The sequence below is a fragment of the Plectropomus leopardus genome, chromosome 5, assembly GCF_008729295.1.
Source record: "Plectropomus leopardus isolate mb chromosome 5, YSFRI_Pleo_2.0, whole genome shotgun sequence".
Classification (NCBI taxonomy): Eukaryota; Metazoa; Chordata; class Actinopteri; order Perciformes; family Serranidae; genus Plectropomus; species Plectropomus leopardus.
Window position 1 is genome coordinate 33,085,075 of NC_056467.1, and position 19,793 is coordinate 33,104,867.

The 19,793-nt window shown below is 36.5% G+C and overlaps 1 protein-coding gene across 1 annotated transcript; it reads right to left on the reverse strand.

Moving 5' to 3' along the window:
• Positions 1–5,838: 5,838 nt before the first annotated feature.
• Positions 5,839–15,731, reverse strand: zgc:113149 (uncharacterized protein LOC541363 homolog; the record flags this gene model as incomplete). The annotated part of the gene is given in 7 exon segments (XM_042486145.1): positions 5,839–7,098; positions 7,101–7,181; positions 8,243–8,290; positions 10,094–10,272; positions 12,689–12,845; positions 14,670–14,764; positions 15,623–15,731. Coding segments are annotated over 7 exon segments (1,461 nt in total), but the record flags the coding sequence as incomplete, so codon positions are not given.
• Positions 15,732–19,793: the final 4,062 nt, after the last annotated feature.

Sequence of the window (19,793 nt, forward strand, 5' to 3'; positions counted from 1 at the left end):
TGGAAAGGTCTCTAAACAAAGCAAAACAATCCTTGAGATGTTGCCAACATTACTGTGAATTTCAAACATGCTCTTGCCCACAAACACAATGAAATTAAGTAAAGTGACATGCTAAAAAGACCAACTTTTGTTGCCAAACCACAACACCACACACAAAATATTGAACGTTTTCACTGAAAATTACCATCATCAATAACATTACATAGTTTATTTCTCACTGTAGATTTATTTTACATAAGACTAATGGAAACAGCCTACTTAGTGACAGTCCCTTAATGATGGGCCGCCGAAAGAGGAATATCAGAATTTAAGGTCTGAAGCCATGAGACTCCACAAGCAAACTTCCGAGCTTGTTTTGGATTTGAGTTTTTGTGTTGTGTCTGCTGATGTTGTTACCTGAGCAGATGATCTTCAGATTGGTCTGTTCAGTCATGGACCTTTTTCCTAAACATTTCTTCAGTCCAGATTCAGAATTAAGACAGGGAGGTTTGAAACTCCATGAAGATGAAGATCCACGCCTTGAAGATGATGTCTGAATTACAGAACCACAGTCCAGATGTCTACAAACTACGTCTGCTAATTTCAGGTTCCAGCCCAAGTCATCCACGTCACTCCATACTCCCTGACGCTTCACCTGTAGCAAACCAGAGCAGCGGCTGGATCCTCCACCAACTGCAAATCATCAACGTCTATACACGGGTAAGAAAGCAGTTAGTAAAAGAATTTTGTGTGATTCTTCATTTGTATCGGTTTTCTCTGTTTACCTTTGACAACATTATTTTCTTCTGTCTGGAGACCTGGGGGGAATCCTGATAAAATAAAATAAAATAAAATAAAAGTTAACATTATATAATGCACACTCTTATCATGATGGCCCATAGATGGAGCAGATGGAGACATAAAATACAATGCTTTACATTTTAAGTTATAAGTAGTCATTGTGCAAAAAAAAAAAAAAAAACATCTTCAACTTAGGAGTCTCTCTCTATATATATATACACACACACACACACACACAGATGACATGCCAATATTACTGTTCATAATAATAATGATAATAAGAAGAAGAATCATACAACGTAAGAATAATCATAATAATCTATTTTTTTCTAATATTACAAGGTTCTGCAGACAGTCAATGACTGCCACCTAACTTTGTCATATAATAAACACTAATGCGTTCTAAAGCCATCCAGTTATGATTCTATGTATAAAATAGAAAATATATACAGGCAACTTGGTTGGTAGAGTTTAGAGTCTGCTTCTGCCTCCCCAGCATTTGGACAGATGTGTGTGCAGTATAAATGCGGTCATGCCTGAGACTACAAACTATTGAAATAAGGAAGCGAAAAAGGATAAGTGGTACAAGGACACACGTCAGCCCTTAGCTTGTAATAAAAGCTTTAATTTTAAAATATATATATTATAATATCCCTTACTCCGCTCTATTATTACACTCACTCGTTCTGCTCTGCGCACAAAATGCGCCTCTCAAAATCAAGCTTTTAAAAATACTATACATTAAAGGTATTTTCTACTTTCATTGAGTACATATTTAACCAACACCAGTCCTAATCATAAATATCAAATATCCATCAATTTTCAGAATTTTAACCCTTTAAATGCAAGATTTTTGTCATAATGCCACTATGTTTTTAGATTTTTTTTTAAAAACACAAAAATGTATTTTTTTTTATTTATTAAGATGATCACAGCCTGGGATTTGTCAGTGATTTGCAGTTACATTGATTGTGACAGTGCACGAGTGGAAATAGTATGTATTTTCTCCATATGTCAAATATGGTTAGAAAAAAATAACATTATCAGGTAGAACATTACAAAATTTCAAGGCAAAAGCCCAGAATGACACCCAAACATAATACAGTGCATTTTTTATGCTTTGATGGCTATGAGATCAAAAATGTCAGGTTGAATGGGTTTCAATGGTGCATTTTTTGCACTTGACAGTGTGAATGTAACAATTTTGTTTCCATGGTGTATTTTAGACTTATTGTAGGAGCTGAGCTGGGAATTCACAGATTAAACAAAAATACACAGTCCTGCCAAAAATTATCAAAAAATTAAGAATGACAAGCGCATAAAATGTGCCAAAGGCATATATAAAATGTATTTGTTCACAGTAAAAATTTGGGGTTTTAATCGGTGCTGTTCCTAAACTCCTGCCCCAGTTTGGGCCTGATTAGTCAGTGTGGTTAAAGATGCTGAAGTCTTACCTGAGGTCCACAGCAACAGGAGCAGTGTGTGATCCATGATGTCCAGCTGGTGTATCCTTGCTGTATGTCCCTCACTTACTGGGTCTAGATCTTATATGTCTCTTTCAGGTCTCCTGTTGCAGTTTCCTCTCTAGCATTTAATCTAGTCATTGGGTTTTGTGCTATTTCTCACGTATCACTAGTTCCTAGTTTACAGGAACAGGAAGCTGCCAATGATAATCATATACTGATATCCTGTATTTTTATCACCAAAAAACACTCAATGTTCATCAGATAGGTGGTGCAGTACCATCTACTTACTGGGACTGCACTGTGTTTCAGTAGTTATACAATAAAACCATGAACACAACTTTGTTCTATTTTGAGTGACATGCTATCGTATGACATTTTTAGGGTATTTTGAACGACATGCTATAGTATGACATTTTTATTTTATTTGGAAGACATGTTATAGTATGACATTTTTATTTTATTTGAACGCCATGCTATACTATGTCATTTTTATGCCATTTTGGACGACATGCTATAGTATGTCATATTTATTTTTTTGGATGACATGTATGACTTTTTTTGAGACATACTATACATTTTAATAGTATTTTGGACGACGTGGTACATTTTTATGGTATTTTGGATGACATACTACAGTGTGATGTTTTTATTCCATTTTGGACGACATGCTATAGTAAGACTTTTTTATGCTGTTTTGGACAACATGCTTTTGTATGACATTTTTATTCTATTAGGACGACATGCTATTGTATGACATTTTTATGGTATTTTGGACGACGTGCTATACTATCACATTTTTAATGGTATTTTGGACGACATGCTGAAGTATGACATTTTTATGGTATTTGGGACAACATGCTAAATTCTGATTTTTATGCCATTTTGGATAACATGCTGTAGTTTGACATTTTTATGGTATTTTCGATGACATACTATAGTGTGACATTTTTATGCTATTTTGGACGACGTGCTTTAGTATGACTTTTTTACTCTAGTGAGCTATGGTATCACATTTTTAATGGTATTTGGACGACATGCTATATATGACAGTTTTATGATATTTTTGACGACATTCTATAGTATGACATTTTTATTTTATTTGAACGCCATGCTTACTGTCATTTTTATGCCATTTTGGATGACATGCTATAGTATGACATTTGTATGGTATTTAGAACGATATGCTATAGTATGACACTTTTTGCTATTTTTGATGACATGCTACACTATGACATTTTCACACTATCTTGGATGACAAAGTATACTTTGCCATCCAAAATCAATTAAAAAGGTCATAGTTTAGTATGGCATCAAAAATCATGAAAAAATGCCATATTGTAGTTTGCTGTCCAAAATATGAAAAAACTTTGTTTAGTATGTCATCCAAAATCATGACAAAACACCATATCGTAGCATGGCATCGAAAATCATTAAAAACCGTCATAGTATAGTATGGCATCACAAATCATAAAACATCATAGTATAATATGCTGTCTAAAATCATGAAAAAACATCATAGTACATTATGACATCAAAAATCATGAAAAAATGTCATAGTAACGCATGGCGTCCAAAATCTTGAGAAGACTTCATAGAATAGCATGTCATCTGAAATCATGATAAAACATCATAGTACAGTGTGTCATCCAAAATCATCACATAACATCATATCGTCCAAAATCATCACAAATCACAAGAATAAAATCATAAAAAATTGTCAGTGTAGTATGTCGACTAAGATGGCATCAGAAAGTCATAGTATAGTATGATGACAAAAATCACTGAAAAAAATGTTCACAAAACATTGAAAAAGGTCATTGAAAAGCATGTAAAAACGTTGAAAAAGGTCATATGTTTAAAAAAATATCATGGCTTAGCATGTTGAATAAACTGAAAAAGTCCTTGTACAGCATGTTGAAAAATGTCATACGTCATAAGAAGGGCCATTAAAAAGTCACAGTAGAGAATGTCCCAAAAAAGTACTGTTGGTACACACACAATTCTTGTTAGTACATACATCAGCTGTTGGTCTTTATGTGTATTTGATTATGATAAGTAAAATAGAGAATATCACCAGACTTGCACTTAACTCAACATTTCTACAAAAATTCTAAAGATATTCTGCAAACACATTTGTCTCCTTTAAATAATAAAACCTTTATTCTCAGGATTTGTTTGGAGGGAAACATTACATAGCCTGGTGTTACAGCAGACAGTCATTTATTTGGTCAGTCAATTAGACAGAGAGCCAACTGCAAGTGTGGATGATGCATTTTCAGTAAGGGGGGGGGGGGGCAAATTTAGAAAACAGCGTTAGCATCTAGATGAAGAGGGTCAAAGAACAAGAGTTTCAACAGCACATCACTGGCAGCAGGGCAAACACTAACATGTTCTGTTGAGTTTCTAAATGTTATGCTTCACTGATGCTTAAAACCACAAAATAATGCATACGAGTGTGTACATAACACCAGTCCTCTGTGTATTTCCAGGAATGTTATGTTTGCCAGGATCTCAGGCTGAAGTAAAGGAGTTAGCTCGAGCTTATTCTGCATCAAATCTACATTAAAAATTTCACCTTGTTTTACAAGTTCAATAGTTCACCCTTTCACCACATCAGAGCTTGGCAGGAGCTCCCAGGAGGCGCATTTCTATCAACCCTCAAACTACGCAAATTGAAATTGTCAATGTAAAATACGCTTAATGGAGACTTGGATTTTGGAAAAAAAATCAAAAAGCCATATTTCACAAAACTGCAATGGAAACACTGTTTTTTAATCTTTTATAGATCACATGATGCTAAGGAATTGGCTCCCTCATGATGCAGCAGGCACTACAACAGGTGTTACTGCATCACATAACTCTGTAAAAGTACAGCGGATCATCTCTAAGTTTTGAATCCACAATTCCTCTGTGGTTGTTGCATCACAGACATGTTCAACCACATCCCGTTCGGTGAGTTAGACAGGATGTACTTATGATGAGGACAGCAAGTTCTTTCTGCTCTGTCTCAGCAGCTCCTGCCACCAGATCAGGTGTTCCTCCATTGAAAGATCCCAACAGTCCGATGTGAACATGGAGGTTGGAGAGACGCTCCCACTCTGATGCAGAGTCGGTTTTGGAGCTCAAACGCAAGATTAATACTTTTATATTCTACGGCACACATTACAGTTATTTTGTTATCCATGTTTGTGAGCCAGCTGAACCAGTGGAAGAAAAAGGAGTGAGGAGTGACAGGGCTTCAGCAGCTTGAAACACCACTTTTAACCCTTTAAACCTGAGCAAATTGGCTTGATTTCTATCAAAAAATGGAAAGAGGACAATTAACAGCTTATGAAATAACCAAAATAATAGCAAAAACAATAAAAGATCAAAAATAGGGAATGACTTTAAAAGATGGGAATGCTAAAATAAAGTGATAAAAACAAAGATTTTTTTATTAACCAAATTTTAAATATATAATAATCAGAATTTTAGTTTTCTTGCTATATCCCCCATAGGTCTCTGATCATTTTCCTTTGATTCTTTCTGTTTTTTAGATAATTTTGAGATAATTCTCTTGTCACTTTTTACCATTTTTTTTAAACCAAGTTGCTGATTGCTGTTTTGTAGGAGATGTTTTTGAAAGAAATCAAATTTCTCAGGAATCAATTTGCTCAGGTTTCAGAGGTTGAAATACTCCTAAAGTGGAGCACAAGGAATCTGATGCCTATCCAGGTTTCCAAGGTTTAAACACATGAGCCTGCAAGAAACAAAAAGTGAATATAGAAAAAAAAAGTTTCAGGCACATAAATAAACAGCCTTTGGCCTAAAGCTGCATGTGTTTGTGCCTCTGGGCAAAAAGAAAAATTGTCCCAGAACATTTCTGTCCAGCAGCCATGGTGGCTGGTGAAGCCATCGTGGCATGTTTTTATAAGATGGATGTTTCAATCACATCAGAAGGTCTCCGCATGCTGGTCGATCGCCTGTAACCTGCTCCCGCTGCACAAACAAATACCTGTACTTGGCTTTTGGTCAACTGTTCATGTTTGTTCTGAAATTTTGTTCACCTCCATATTTTTTTTCAGAAGTGAGCAGCGGGATGGTGGTGTGCAGCCAGTTGTCCACTGTTGGCTTTGTCTCTCAGCATGGTCAGCGCCGTGTTAGAGAAATCCCTCAAGACGTCCACCGTCTCCCTCTGCAGCAGCAGAGACTCCTGCACAAACTCCTGCTGGCTCTCCACCAGCAGCTGGACGGACTGAGCCAACATCTCCAGGGACTGAGACACCGAGGTCAGGAGCATCCTGCTGGCCCGCTGCTGCTGGAGGCTCTGGGAGGCCATCTGGGCCACCCGCTCCCTGTGGGAGGGCGCTCCAGCCGGGAGAGGGTCAGTCGGGTTTGAGCTCGACGTGGAAGCATGATTGGGTAGGGGCACTGAGGAAGGAGGAGGAGGAGGTCGATGAGAGTTTGAAGAGGAGGTTGCAGTAGGAGCAGCGGAGGAGGAAGACACAGCAGTGGGAGGAGCAGGAGGTGGTGGGAAGGATGAAGAACTAGGTGCAGGGTTTGAAGTCGAGGTATTGGCCGCAGCAGAGGATGAGGAAGTAGGTGGAGGAGGAGGGGGGGGCAATGAGGAGGAAGGAGCAGGGAGGGAGGAGGCAGTCACGTTGGAGCTTGTGGGGGACTGCGACGGAAGAGGCGCAACAGAGGACAAGGCGGCGTCTGAATCTGACACTGAGGGGAAAGCAGAGGAGGTGGAGGCTGCAGAGGAGGAGGGGCCAGGTGGAGTTCGAGAGGAGGTGTGGTTCTGACTGTTGTTTCGGGAGTAGGTGTGGACCGGCTTCATCCTCAGCAGAGTGTTGTCAGGCAGGGGGTCCAGGGAGGGGGAGGAGGTTGCAGGAAGAGAGGAAGCATAGGAGGAGAACATGGAGTTGTCATTTTCTTCAAAGTCCATGGAACGTTCTGGAAGATAACAGAGAAAAAGACACAGAAGTCAGTTTTACACTTTCTCAGAAGTTGATGAAAACAAAGTTGTTTTTTTTAAATATATGTTGTTGCTTTTTGACAGCTTTGACTAAAAGTCACAGAAAAGCTGCAAATCAAGAAAAGTTTAAGAATAGTATGTCAAAAAAAAGAAGCCATAGTACATAGTATGTCATCAAAAATCTTTTTTGTGATAGTATAGTATGTTGTCATCATGAAAAGAAGTCATAGTGTAGTATGTAGGCAGAAATCATGAAAAAAGTCACAGTAAAATATGTCATCAGAAATACAAATTAAAAAACTGCAATAAAAAGTAAAAAAAATATCATAGTGTCATATGTCAAAAGAGATATCAATTGTATTAATATATCTTAAGTCATAGCTTTGTTAATGCCAAAAATGTTTTAAAAAGTGATTGTATAATATGCCATTAAAAAAAATCATAAAAGTCATAGTATTGTATGTCATAAAAAAATGTAAACTTAAATCATAATGGCCACTCTGAAGTAAGCCTTTAAACAAAAATGTGTCATAAAAATAAATTTAAAAAATCATAAAACATTTCATAGTATGTCATTTGAAATGTAAAAAAAACTTTAAAAAATTTTTAAGGTTCATTGTAAAATATGTCATTAAAAAAATTAACAATTCACAATATAGTGTAGAGTGGTTTGTCCAGTCACAAAAAAAGTCAGTAGAGTATGTTAGCAAAATGTAAACAATTCATTAGTCATAGTATAGTATCAGCATTCATCAAAATCTCATAGTATAGTCATAGCCATAAAAATGTGTCACTGTCAATTTCTATGATAAATCATAAAAGTCTTAGTATAGTGTGCCATAATAAATGTCAAAGCTAACCACAGTATGTCATTCAGAAGTAACCATTATTCAGAGCAGCCTGCCATAAAAATGTCATTCAAAATAGTCATAGTACATATTTCCTGAAATTGCGGCAAATGACCTGCAGAAAAAAAACATTTTACTTCTCTTTGATTTTCCAGCTGCAACAAGCAATAGTCAGGTTTCTTGAGTCTTACCTCCATCCTCAGCCAGGTCAAAGTCAGGGGAGGAGTGGAAAGGATCACCTGCAAAACATCAGCAAGCTGCCATTAACAATTTTTCAATCTTTAATCTTTAAGAATACTTCAAACTTGAAGGTAATGCAGTAGACAAGAAACTGAACATTCATAAAATGAATCTGTTTTCATCAAACACAGTTTTCTTTGGTTTCTTTTTAAGGTGTTTAAATTTCTCGATGTTTCCAAAGTATTATTGAATTCACCCTTTTGGAAGCTCTCACCCTCTGGCTCAATGACAATGCATCAATGTTTATATATGTGTATATATATAGTATATATGTATATATGTATGTATATATATATATATTGTGTATATATATATATATATATATATATATATATATATTTGTGTGTGTGTGTGTGTGTGTGTGTGTGTGTGTGTTTGTGTGTGTGTGTGCATGTGTGCATGTCCAGTGTTCAGCATAAATGAGTACACAGATCTCCTTAGAATACCATCTATGGGATCCTATACGTACACTAAAATGTTTTAATAACTCTGGCTTATTGGTTTTAAATGAGATTACTCAGAAACTAAAATCAAACTGGACGTTTTCTAACAACATGACTTAAGTCCATGGTGCAAAAATGAGTACACCCCAGTGATGGTCGTAGGAATAAAAGTCAAGTCAAGTCAATTTTATTTATAAAGCCCATTTTCACAAATCATGCCTCAGAGGGCTTTAGACCCTCACATTACCTAAGGAAAAACTCCCAAAAAAGAACCCCTGTACCGTTACAGGGAAAGGGTAAAAAGGGAAAAAAAGGAAGAAACCTCAGGAAGAGCGGCAGAGAATGATGAGGGATCCCTCTTCCAGGATGGACAGATGTAAATAACAGTTGAAATATAATTATGACAGAAATGAAAGAGAAAGAGAGAGGGAGAGAGCCAGGGCCAATGGATATTTTCTACTGTCTCTTTGTTGCATTTATTTATTTATACTTTCATAATATTACTGTGATTCTACCTCTTGCAGAAAGCTTGTAAAAAAAAAAAAAAAAAAAAAGTCTCTGTATTATTGCCATTGTACACACTGAAGAAGGGCGTCTGGCCCGAAACATCCATGAGGCAATAATAAAAGATGCTATAATTGGAGTGCTGTCCTATTTCAACTGATTTGATATTCATTTGGAGGATTCAGCACCCAATTTTCACTAGTTATATTGTGAGTGAGTGCATTGCATTTGAATTTTACAGTATTATTTTGTACAATTCAAGTTGACATAAGAAAATAAGAGGAAAAATACAAAAAAAACATGAACTCAATTTTGCTCTTGAAAATGACTCTCTGACAAAAATACGATTTTCTCTGCTTTTTGTCCGAAACGTAGTTTTGGCTTTTTTTTTAATGAAAATGCACAAATTCAGGAGTTGATAAAAAAAAAAAAGGAACGGAAAAAACTAGAATAAAATGTTTTTTTGGTGTATGAAAGTAGAAGATCTGTTCTTTATCTTGATGGATTCATTGTTTATATATTCAAAACACACAAATATTCTGGAAATTTTTGAAGATTAGTAAATATGTCCAAAAATGCTAGCGCTGGCTGGCACCTTCATAATAATAATACTCTGGCAGGGAAAGTGTTAAATCTCCCACAGAGCACAGGCTAAACACAGTGTCAAAACGTCACATCTGTCCTCTCCATGATCCGTCCTGCTGGCCGTCTCTTTAGTTTTCAAACTATAACGAGATCAGAAGTGTTTTATGGATTCCTACAGTACAGTCAGGGTAGGTGAAAACAGAGCAATACTTCTGCGTTCAAAAATGAAGACATGTTAGTGACGGCAGTGATGTGTGCAGCTTTACTTACCACCAAGCTCTTTCTCAGGCGAGGAGAGAGGAGAGAAGTCATAGGAGGCTCCTGGGGGCCCGGACTGGGAGTTGTCAGTGAAGTTGAGGTAGGAGTAGGGCGGCGGGGTGGGGGAGGGCCTTTACTGTAAAGCTTGGAAAAATCGTCATCTTCCGCAAAGTCCAGATCACTGTCGCAATCTAAAAAACAACAAACAAACAATAATTGATAACAAAAGAAATGACCACAATTTGATATGTTATTTGAGCATCTCTGCAAGGGGCCGACCTGCCGATCATTGGAGCCGATATTTGGCATTTTGCTGATTATCTGCATCAGTGTTTTAATTTAATAATCACTGATAAAAATGAGTAGATTAAAAAGTGCAAAGAAAGTGTCAGCATGGGAGGAACTTTTACTTTGTAAAACCTCAGGGAGCTATTTTTATTTATTCATTTTGTTATTCAAATTTTCACTTGACTTTAAAAAATAGTAACTAGGAACTTGCTGTATTTAATGTTGAAACTCTCAATTTTGATTAAAAATTTGCTATAATGACATTTAAAGTCTTAAGTTTGTGTTGGAGTTGGAGTTTGTTATATTACAAAATTCAATTACTGACAGACATTACTACAAAGAAGTCCTCCAAAACAAAAGAGAGAGTGGTATTTCCTGTCCCAACATACAGTACAGAAGCAGAAAACATTAAACAGATTATTACCAGAAACTGTGGTGTTATTGAAAGTGACTGTACACTCAGCCAGATCTTCCCTGAATCTCCATGTATAAGTTTCAGGAGATGCAAATGCCAATCCAAATTTATATAACAGAGTTGACCAAAGTGCTGTACATTGATAAATACTTTTTTTTAATAGTGATAAAAATAATAAATATAAAATAGCACAAATTACAGAAAAGAGGACAAAAAACAAGAAAACCCATGTTATTTAAAAAGGCAATAAAACCACAAGATAAAAAACTACAGAAACTGTCAACTCTCATACATGGTCTCAAAGAAAGCCATGGAGAATAAATGACTTTTTAAATGAGATTTAAAACAAGGCGAGGTGAGGGCTAGTCTTATCTGGAAGCTCGTCCCAGAGTCTGGAGGCCATGATAGCAAACCTCAATCTTGTTTTAGGGATGACGAGGAGTGATTTGTCAGCGGACCTCAGTGACCGTGTTGGCGAATACAGCCGTAAAAGGTCAGACAGGTATGACGGGCAAGCCCGTTCAGAGCTTTATAAGCAAACAGGAGGAATTTAAACTGCATTCTAAGGTAACCCTCTCAAAATTACTAAAAGAAAAGAAAGGGTTTACCTTAGATTAAATCCTCAACTGAAAAAAGTGGTATTTATTATATATATATATATATCATATAATAACAGAATTAATCTGTAAAATAAACTGGTACACAGCTATCTTCCACCCAAACCCCAACAGACAAGGTTAAGCTCATAAAGGAACATATAAATGCAACCAGAGCACCCAGTTGAAATTCATTCATAAATTACAGGCAACTAAATACCTAGGCTTAAATGAGGACCTAGATTTTACTGCTTTCTTGTAAACATTTGTCACTGTGTGTAAATAAAAGTTTTTTTGTTTTTTTTTCTTTGTTTTGTTGCTATTTGTAATATTTATGAGTTTAGTAGGCCTGAGTGTTGCCATGTGCTGGAATATGTGAACACTTACACTCTAATAGAAGTGTCTTGATCTGTTTGACTCCCTGACAAAGGCTTGTATGCCAAAACGTGTAGTTAGTGTGTTTTTAAGGTCCATCACCACGATGCCATAGAAATAAGGCATTTTAACATTTTTTTTTTTTTTTTTTATAATTTTATTTAGGTCATTTTAACATTTTTTAAGTTACCTTTTTTTTTTCAAATCCTTATGTTTACCCACCCAAAGAGCATCCAAAACAGACTAACTTTTGAGTCCAGGAAGCACTCTTTCTTTCATTTTTCAGCTGCTTTTCTAAAAACTCATAATATATTTTGCAATAAACACTCTTTATTTTCGCTATATCTATTGTCTTTTATTTATTATTATTATTTCAATTTCTTTTATCTTTTTCGGTGTATGTTTTATCTATTTTATTTCCTTTAATTTGTGATTTTATTGCTTTTATTGTTTCTGTTGTTGTTGTGTTTGGTCTTTTTCTTTGCATTGTTTTAGATTGACATGTTACGTCCTGCATCTTACATAATTTGTCGTATGGTTTTAGTTTTATCACAATATGACTCTTCTTTCCATTGTTGTATCGCCGTGTGTAGAATTTCTGCTTTGCCTTGTTTGTCAAAGCGCTTTGTAAACTCTGTTTTTAACAATGCTATATAAATAAAGTTATTATTATTACAGTTATTATTATTAAATGGAAAATGTTCAAATAGTAGTTTCTGTAGATCACAGCTGCTTCCTCTGGGATTGTCACAGTATGATCATCCATGTTAAAGAAGCGGATCACCTCATGTATTACAATTATTCAGGGGCAAAAGCTATTTTATGCATCATTCAACTTATGTACTGATGCTCTCACACTAACAGCCCGACCTTAAATTGACTAATAAAACACAGATTTCACAGACGATACACTCTCCACCCACAGCTGCTCACCTCCTCTGGGACTCATCATCAGTATCTTGTGGACCATCCTTTCCACGGGGCCCAGGTTCTTCTTCCTCAGGTTGCTGCCATTGGGGCTCCGGAGGGCCACCATGCGTCTCTTTGCGTCACATTTAAGGTCCGCCCATTTCTTCATGATCTGACGCACCTGTCAGAAAATTAAACATTCTTTTAAAATGATGATGATAGTCACTCTTTTCACGTAGAAACTCACTACTACTGCAACATCCACTGATGCCTCAAACTACTGCTGAAACAAAGAAGTGAATTAGTCTGGACAGAAACTATACTGCCAGCAGTTCAAATGATTAATTAGTAATTTATCAAGAACAAATACCAAGAAATTCCATATCATGGCAAGTTGTGTATTTTTTAGTTTTGGGCGGCTGGTCGGGCAAAATAATTCATTTGAAGACATGACCTCTGACTGATAAATGTGATGGTGAAGCTTTTAATGCCTCCACGAACCAGTCAAGTTGCAGAAGTAGTAGTTTTTGACTCATAAACAGTTCTTTTTTTAATTTATTTTGTATCCCTCTGAGTCTCTTTTAAGGAAGACCTGGCCAAGACGGTCAGCACTAAAAACACAGAGGTTCTTAGGGTGTTTTCACATATAATCCTCTTTAAAAGAACCAAACTCATATATAAAATTCTTGTAATTATACATTTAATTCTAATTAAATTAAAATTCTTGTAATTATATTTTAACTATAATTAAATTAAGATACTTGTAATTATATATTTTATTATAATTAAATTAAAATTCTTGTAATTATATATTTACAATTCTTGTAATTATGTATTCAAAAATTGTGTTACAGGAGGACAAAAATAATTTTATTTATTTTATTGTTAGCACTTTCTTGTTTTTTTTTTCTTTTTGGGGGGCACTTCTTGTTAAGCTGCTCATTGCCTTCTTCTTCACATTATATTTAAAAGGAATCCAGCTGAGTTGCTCAGGTTTTAAAGGGTTAACTGAGAGAGAAAAGTCTCCTGCTAATTAGATTTTCTTGAAAACTATGAATTTGTTCTGAGGGGGAAGCTCACTTGGAAAACTGACACACTTTAAGAGTTAACATTTTCAGCAAAAAAAAAAAAAAAAAAAGCTTTTCACATATTTGAGTTGCTTTTTACTAATTTTTTTTCTAATTAGCATTTTTTTTCTACAGATATATTAATATGTATGTTGTTTTGGACAACTGACTGCCAAATAAAAACATAAAATAATATATAATTTACTCTATAATTAAGTCTGATCCATCCAAGCACAGAAAATTTACATGTTCAATATTTATTATTTATTTATTTTTTTTTTTTTTTTAAGTAGTTCAGTTTTTTTTTTAATTTTTTTGAAGTTTCTGACTGTGAGTCCAATCCAACACTTGGTGGCAGTATAAGCTGTACAAACCAGCTGCAGCTGGTGTCACAAAAATCAACTGTTACTGAGTGAGGAATGCGTTAAGACCTGCACCGATCTGTCGTGGTGAAGGGAGCTGAGCCGAAAGGCAAAGCTCTCAATTTACCGGTCGATCTTCGTTCCTACCCTCACCTATGGTCACGAGCTTTGGGTAGTGATCGAAAGAACAAGATAGCGGGTACAAGCGGCCGAAATGAGTTTCCTCCGTAGGGTGGCTGGGCTCTCCCTTAGATATAGGGTGAGAAGCTCGGTCATCCAGAAGGAGCTCGGAGTAGAGCCGCTGCTCCTCCGCGTTGAGAAAAGCCAGATGAGGTGGCTCGGGCATCTAATTAGGATGCCTCCAGGACGCCTCCTTGGTGAGGTGTTCAGGGCACATCCCACCGGTAGGAAGCCCCGGGGAAGACCCAGGACACAGATTTGATTATATCTTGTGTCTTTTGATGTGAAGCACTTGATTCATGTAATTTCTTTCTTGGAGAGCCCATTGGGCTGCATTTCTTGTATGAAAGGAGCTTTACAAATAAAGATTATTATATAATTGTCCCGACAACAAACCTCTCTGTGATTCTCTCCCAGTCCGTTGACCTGACTGGTGATATCAAGCCAGGTCCGTTTCTTGGCTTCAGCCGACACACCGTGGTTGAACTTCCCTGCAGGAAGAGACAGAGAGAGATGAGGTGAGACATCAGTCCTGGTCCTGGTCATTTCTTTTTGGCATGATATGACTTCTGTTTACATATATTTATGAATTTTTATTTTTTATGGTATGCCATACGATGACTTTTTTATGAATTTTTTGTCATGGCATTTTGTTATGGTATGCAATAATAAGATTTTTATCTTTTTATTTTTATTTTCCTTAGCTTTTTTTTACAGTGGTGTTACACTATGACTATAGTGTTTTAATAGCAATTTTTATGACATGCTATACTATTTAATTTTTCATAAATGTTTTATAAATTTCAAGTATAATGATATATATATATATATATTTATATATATATATTTTTTTAAAGATATTTTTGGGTCTTTTTTGGCCTTTATTTAATAAGACAGAGAAATGTGTGAAAGCGGGAGAGAGAGGGGATGACATGCAGCAAAGGGCCAAGTCCATGGCATGCTTTACTATGACATGTTTATCGCATATTGTACTTTTATATCCGACTTTTTAAATATCATGCTATGCTAAGACCCTAGTTATTTTTTATGGCATACTATACTATGACTTATGACTCTTTTATTACATGACATTTGCAAAGAATGTTTCTGAGGGCCATCATTGGCATATGGCCCACACTTTGACTCTACAACTATAATATACTTTATTATTTTTATTAACCTACAGCACCTGTAAATTACCTGTCAGATAACTGAAAGAAAACTTTAACAGTGGCACAAATCCAAATCATTTCTCCCTGTAGACAATACTTTTGCTTTCTACAAATTCAACCCCAAAGATCCAACCAAAAAAAATGAGTAAAGACAACAACACACATGTTCCTACTCACTGAGGAGAATGTATCTGTTCCTCTTCACCGCCTCCAGCAGCAGTTTGACCTCACTGAAGGAGAACCTCGGCTTGGATCTCAACCCTGCTGGCACTCCTCCCACCTTCAAACTTCTTCCTCGTCCTCACGCCACGACATGGCTCCACCTCCGCCTCGTCCACTCCTCCTCCACCTCTTCTGACGGCCCGGTACAACTCAGCTTGATTCTGAGTCCAAATTTCACCGCCCTCCACGACTCCGTGGTCCTGATCCACCTGCCAGTCTGGGCTGGGGACACCTCTGACAGAGTAAAGAGAGAGACAGAGAGAGAAAAAGATGAAGAAGAGAAGGAGGAAAAGAAGGAGGAAAGAGAGACAGCACAGAGGAGAGAATGCAAGACAGAGAAAACACAACGTTAATGATAAACTAAGTAACTTTAGGTGAACAGGAATAAAAGCTCTGCTTCTGAAACAATATACAAACTATTGCAATCGACTACAGGCACACAGCTTTTTCAATGCTGTCATTGAATGTATTAAACACTTTAAAATCTGGATCGACTTCAGATGAGTTGTGCTGCACAAGCATCCAAACCTAAAGGACTTGAGAAAATTGGATTGATTTCTTTTGAAAACATGGCAAAAAAAAGGCAATGGGCAACTTAGCAAGAAATGTTTAGCAAGTTACAAAAATAAAGGTGAAAGAGGACAAGAAAATGACAATTAGCTGTGAAAAGATCATTAGATATTATCCAAAAATGGAAAACGTTAAGAAAAATATATTTTTAATTCTATAATCCTATATTTAACTTATATTTAACTTTTCGAGAAAGACATTTTTTAAGAACTTTCTTGGGGTCATTTTCTTGTTACTTTGTTTTTTTTCTTCTTTTGTTTACCTTTTTTGTGCTTTTTTATGAGGTGATTTTCTAATAAGCTGCTCATTGCCTTCTTCCCATATTTTTTGAAAAAAATCAAGTTAAGTTGCTTGGCTAGTTTAAGGGTTATCTGGGTATAAAAAGTGACCTGCTAAGTCAATTTTCTTGAAAACTAATTAATTATCTGAGGGTGAAGCCTACTTGGAAAACTGGCACAATCTAAGAGTTGTAATTTTCAGAAAAAAATGAACAATAAAAAAGCTTTTGACACATTTGAGTTGCTTTTTTTTTTTTTTTTTTTTTTTGTTTTCTAATTAGTGTGTTTTCTACAAAATATATAATACGGATGTTGCTTTGGGCGGGTGTCTGCTAAATAAATACATATCAATAATACAGAATTTACTGTATAATTTATTCTGATTGTACTGATTGCCAGTAGCATTAACTGATCCATCCAAGCACAGAAAATGTATATATTCAAGATTTGAGAACTGAGAACTGTCACAGCTCAAACTCCACTTGAAGCAGTTTCACACTCTGTGGACCAATGTCCCGAGAGCCTCGACATCTGATTCTAAAACCGCAACTGCTCATTTAAGCCATAAGAACTGTTTTGGTTTTTTTTGTGAATAAACTTTAATCACCAAACTAGAAAAGAGCACCATGGCTCAAGTGGAAAATCTAAAGAGAGCAACTCAAGCAGTGATATTTGAAAAGATCTAAGAAACAGAAGCCTACATCTTAAGGCTTGTTATATTTAAGACTGTTTAATGCCACCGGGGATGGATGGAAATTGGAAAAAGAAAAACAAAAAAAATGAAAGACAAAAACAAAACAAAGTAAAGCAAAACAAAACATATAAAACACACACACACACACACACACACACACACATATATATATAGTCGGCATTTATTCTGAGATTTTACAATGCAACATAAAGAAAATGAGTACTAAAAATAATATTTGTATAATAATAATAATAATATTTGTATTGTATTTGTATTTTTTTTATACCAAGTAAGGCCTTATTTTTATATTTATGAATTAAATTCCTTTTAAGACTTTTGAGGACCCACAGAAACCCTGGAAGTGAGATTACAGTTTTGAGCAATAAGCTTGTGTAAGAGAGGTGGACTGGAGTTGTTTTCTCGGGCGCAGGCCAAGAACATCTTGTTCCTCTTCAGCTTGTGTCCCTACACTGCCTCCCTCTGGTTGGATTTAAAAATCAAACATGTCGTAGTGGAGCATTAGGCCTACAGAGGCTCATCTGTCAACAAGACCTCAGACTGATAAACTCCGAGCACAATTCCCGTGTTTCAGCTCAAATAGGATTTCTAACACACTGCACAACTCTGAGTGCAAACCGCATCATTTAGCACACCTTGTTCACATGGAAAACACTGGCCTTCAGTGTGGCACACCGTCACTGCCAACTGGTCACACTGACATCTCACCTGTTCAAGCTCAATGAGCAAAACACTGCAATCATGTGTCAGAGCTCTCATGTGAACTCATTGGTGTTGGGGGGGTGAAAGCAGCACGGAGAACAGAGAAGAACGCATCAGAGAAACAAAACTATTTTGCAGTCAGCTGAACATTTTACTGTATTACAGCAACAAATAAATATTTGTTTATCAGTTGTCTTTTTATATTTGTGCACTGATTTCATCGCTACAGAAAGACAGTCTAAACATGATTCTAGTGCGTAGTAGTGTGTCTTATTATACTTACAGCATCAGTTCAATTGCTGTAAATTTTGCCAAAATAGGTAATATCTGCAGTTCTTAAAATTATTCCACTCAACCAAAAACATTGCAGTATTCTATACTGACCGTTTACTGTATGACTCTGGGTTGTGAGTTTAACACAATCGGAGCTCATTGGATACAAAGATACAGTATGTACTTAATCCTCTGCTGATTATTCTGTCATTACAACAGATTTATTCACAGTATTGCATTACAATATGACAACTTCCTTTTTTTGCAAAACTGCAACCAATTTTGGAACAAAACAAAATGATGAAGTTCTAGACTGCTCTATACACTTGAATATGTAGCTTGGCTTCATTACGCTAAAACATATATATGATGTTGGTGTTTTAAATAAATTACATCAGTGCTGAACTGATGATCTGTGCAAGATAGTCATAGGAATGCTGTGCGTAGCATTTTGGTGGATCAGTTTTGAGAAGGGAGAACTTGCAATTTTGTGTTTAGTGTTTTGACAAAACTGAGCTAAAACTTCTGGAAATGTGTTTAAAAGGAATTAGGAAATCTGTAATAGCTTGCAGGTCCTGGTGCGTTTTTTTCCATCATGTAAATATCAACAATTGTGTTCTCTGGTGCACCTAAATAATACACTGAAGATCCTTCCTTTAACACCAGTGACTCTATTTGCCACCATCTGAAGGCAGTGGGTATCAGTTTGATCTCACACTCTCTAACTGGAGTCATTTTAGGCACTGTCGAACCGCAATTACGCACCGCAAATCCGCTGCTTACACGTAGTGAAACATGCGTCAGACTGTTGAAAAATGACCACAGAACCCCTAGTGCTAAAGTGCACATCAAACATGTGATTAACGCTTCCACACAGTCTCTTCTGCACGTCTATGGGTGAACACAAACACCAGTTAAGCGCATTATCTTTTTTTAAACGAGGTTTGCCAAAATGTCGCTTGGAGCTTAACTTTTTAATCATAATACAGGTCAAATATGAGGCTGTGGTGAACATGATGTGATAAAGATTGTTCGTATTTCTCACAAAAGTTTAAACATTTCAGAAAACAGTTGTGCTGTTTCCTCTTTGGAAAAATCTCAGGGTTGCCAAAAACTGTCAGCGCGTCATGACGCGGAGCTGTGTGATTAAATGGGGTGAACGTGGTGAATGTAATAAGACGTGGTTGCCACATATTATAATGTGTTTTTTTTCTGACCTCAAACAGGTGTTATAGTGCGCCACAGGTGCGCCAAGTGAACATGGTAACAGAATTACCAAAGGTGTGCTTGGCACGCTCCTGACGCACTCGGCAGAGCGCGACTGACGGTGATCTGCTCCCTACAGGAGAGCCCGTGGTGTCTTCTTGTGCGCACGATAAGTGGGAGGACTAAAAAAGTCTCATGCTAGCTGATAGGCTACTGGTTATCAGAAGAACTTCTCAGTATGAAATCCTTCCAAATTAACATTGCGTTTGCGTTGACCACGTGGCCCGTCTGAGCCAATCAGCTGCGGTCTTCCTGTGTCTTTGTTGAGCTCGAGCCTGCCTCTCCCCCTGCTGCTCGTGCTTGGCTGCTCACACAAGGAGCAGCC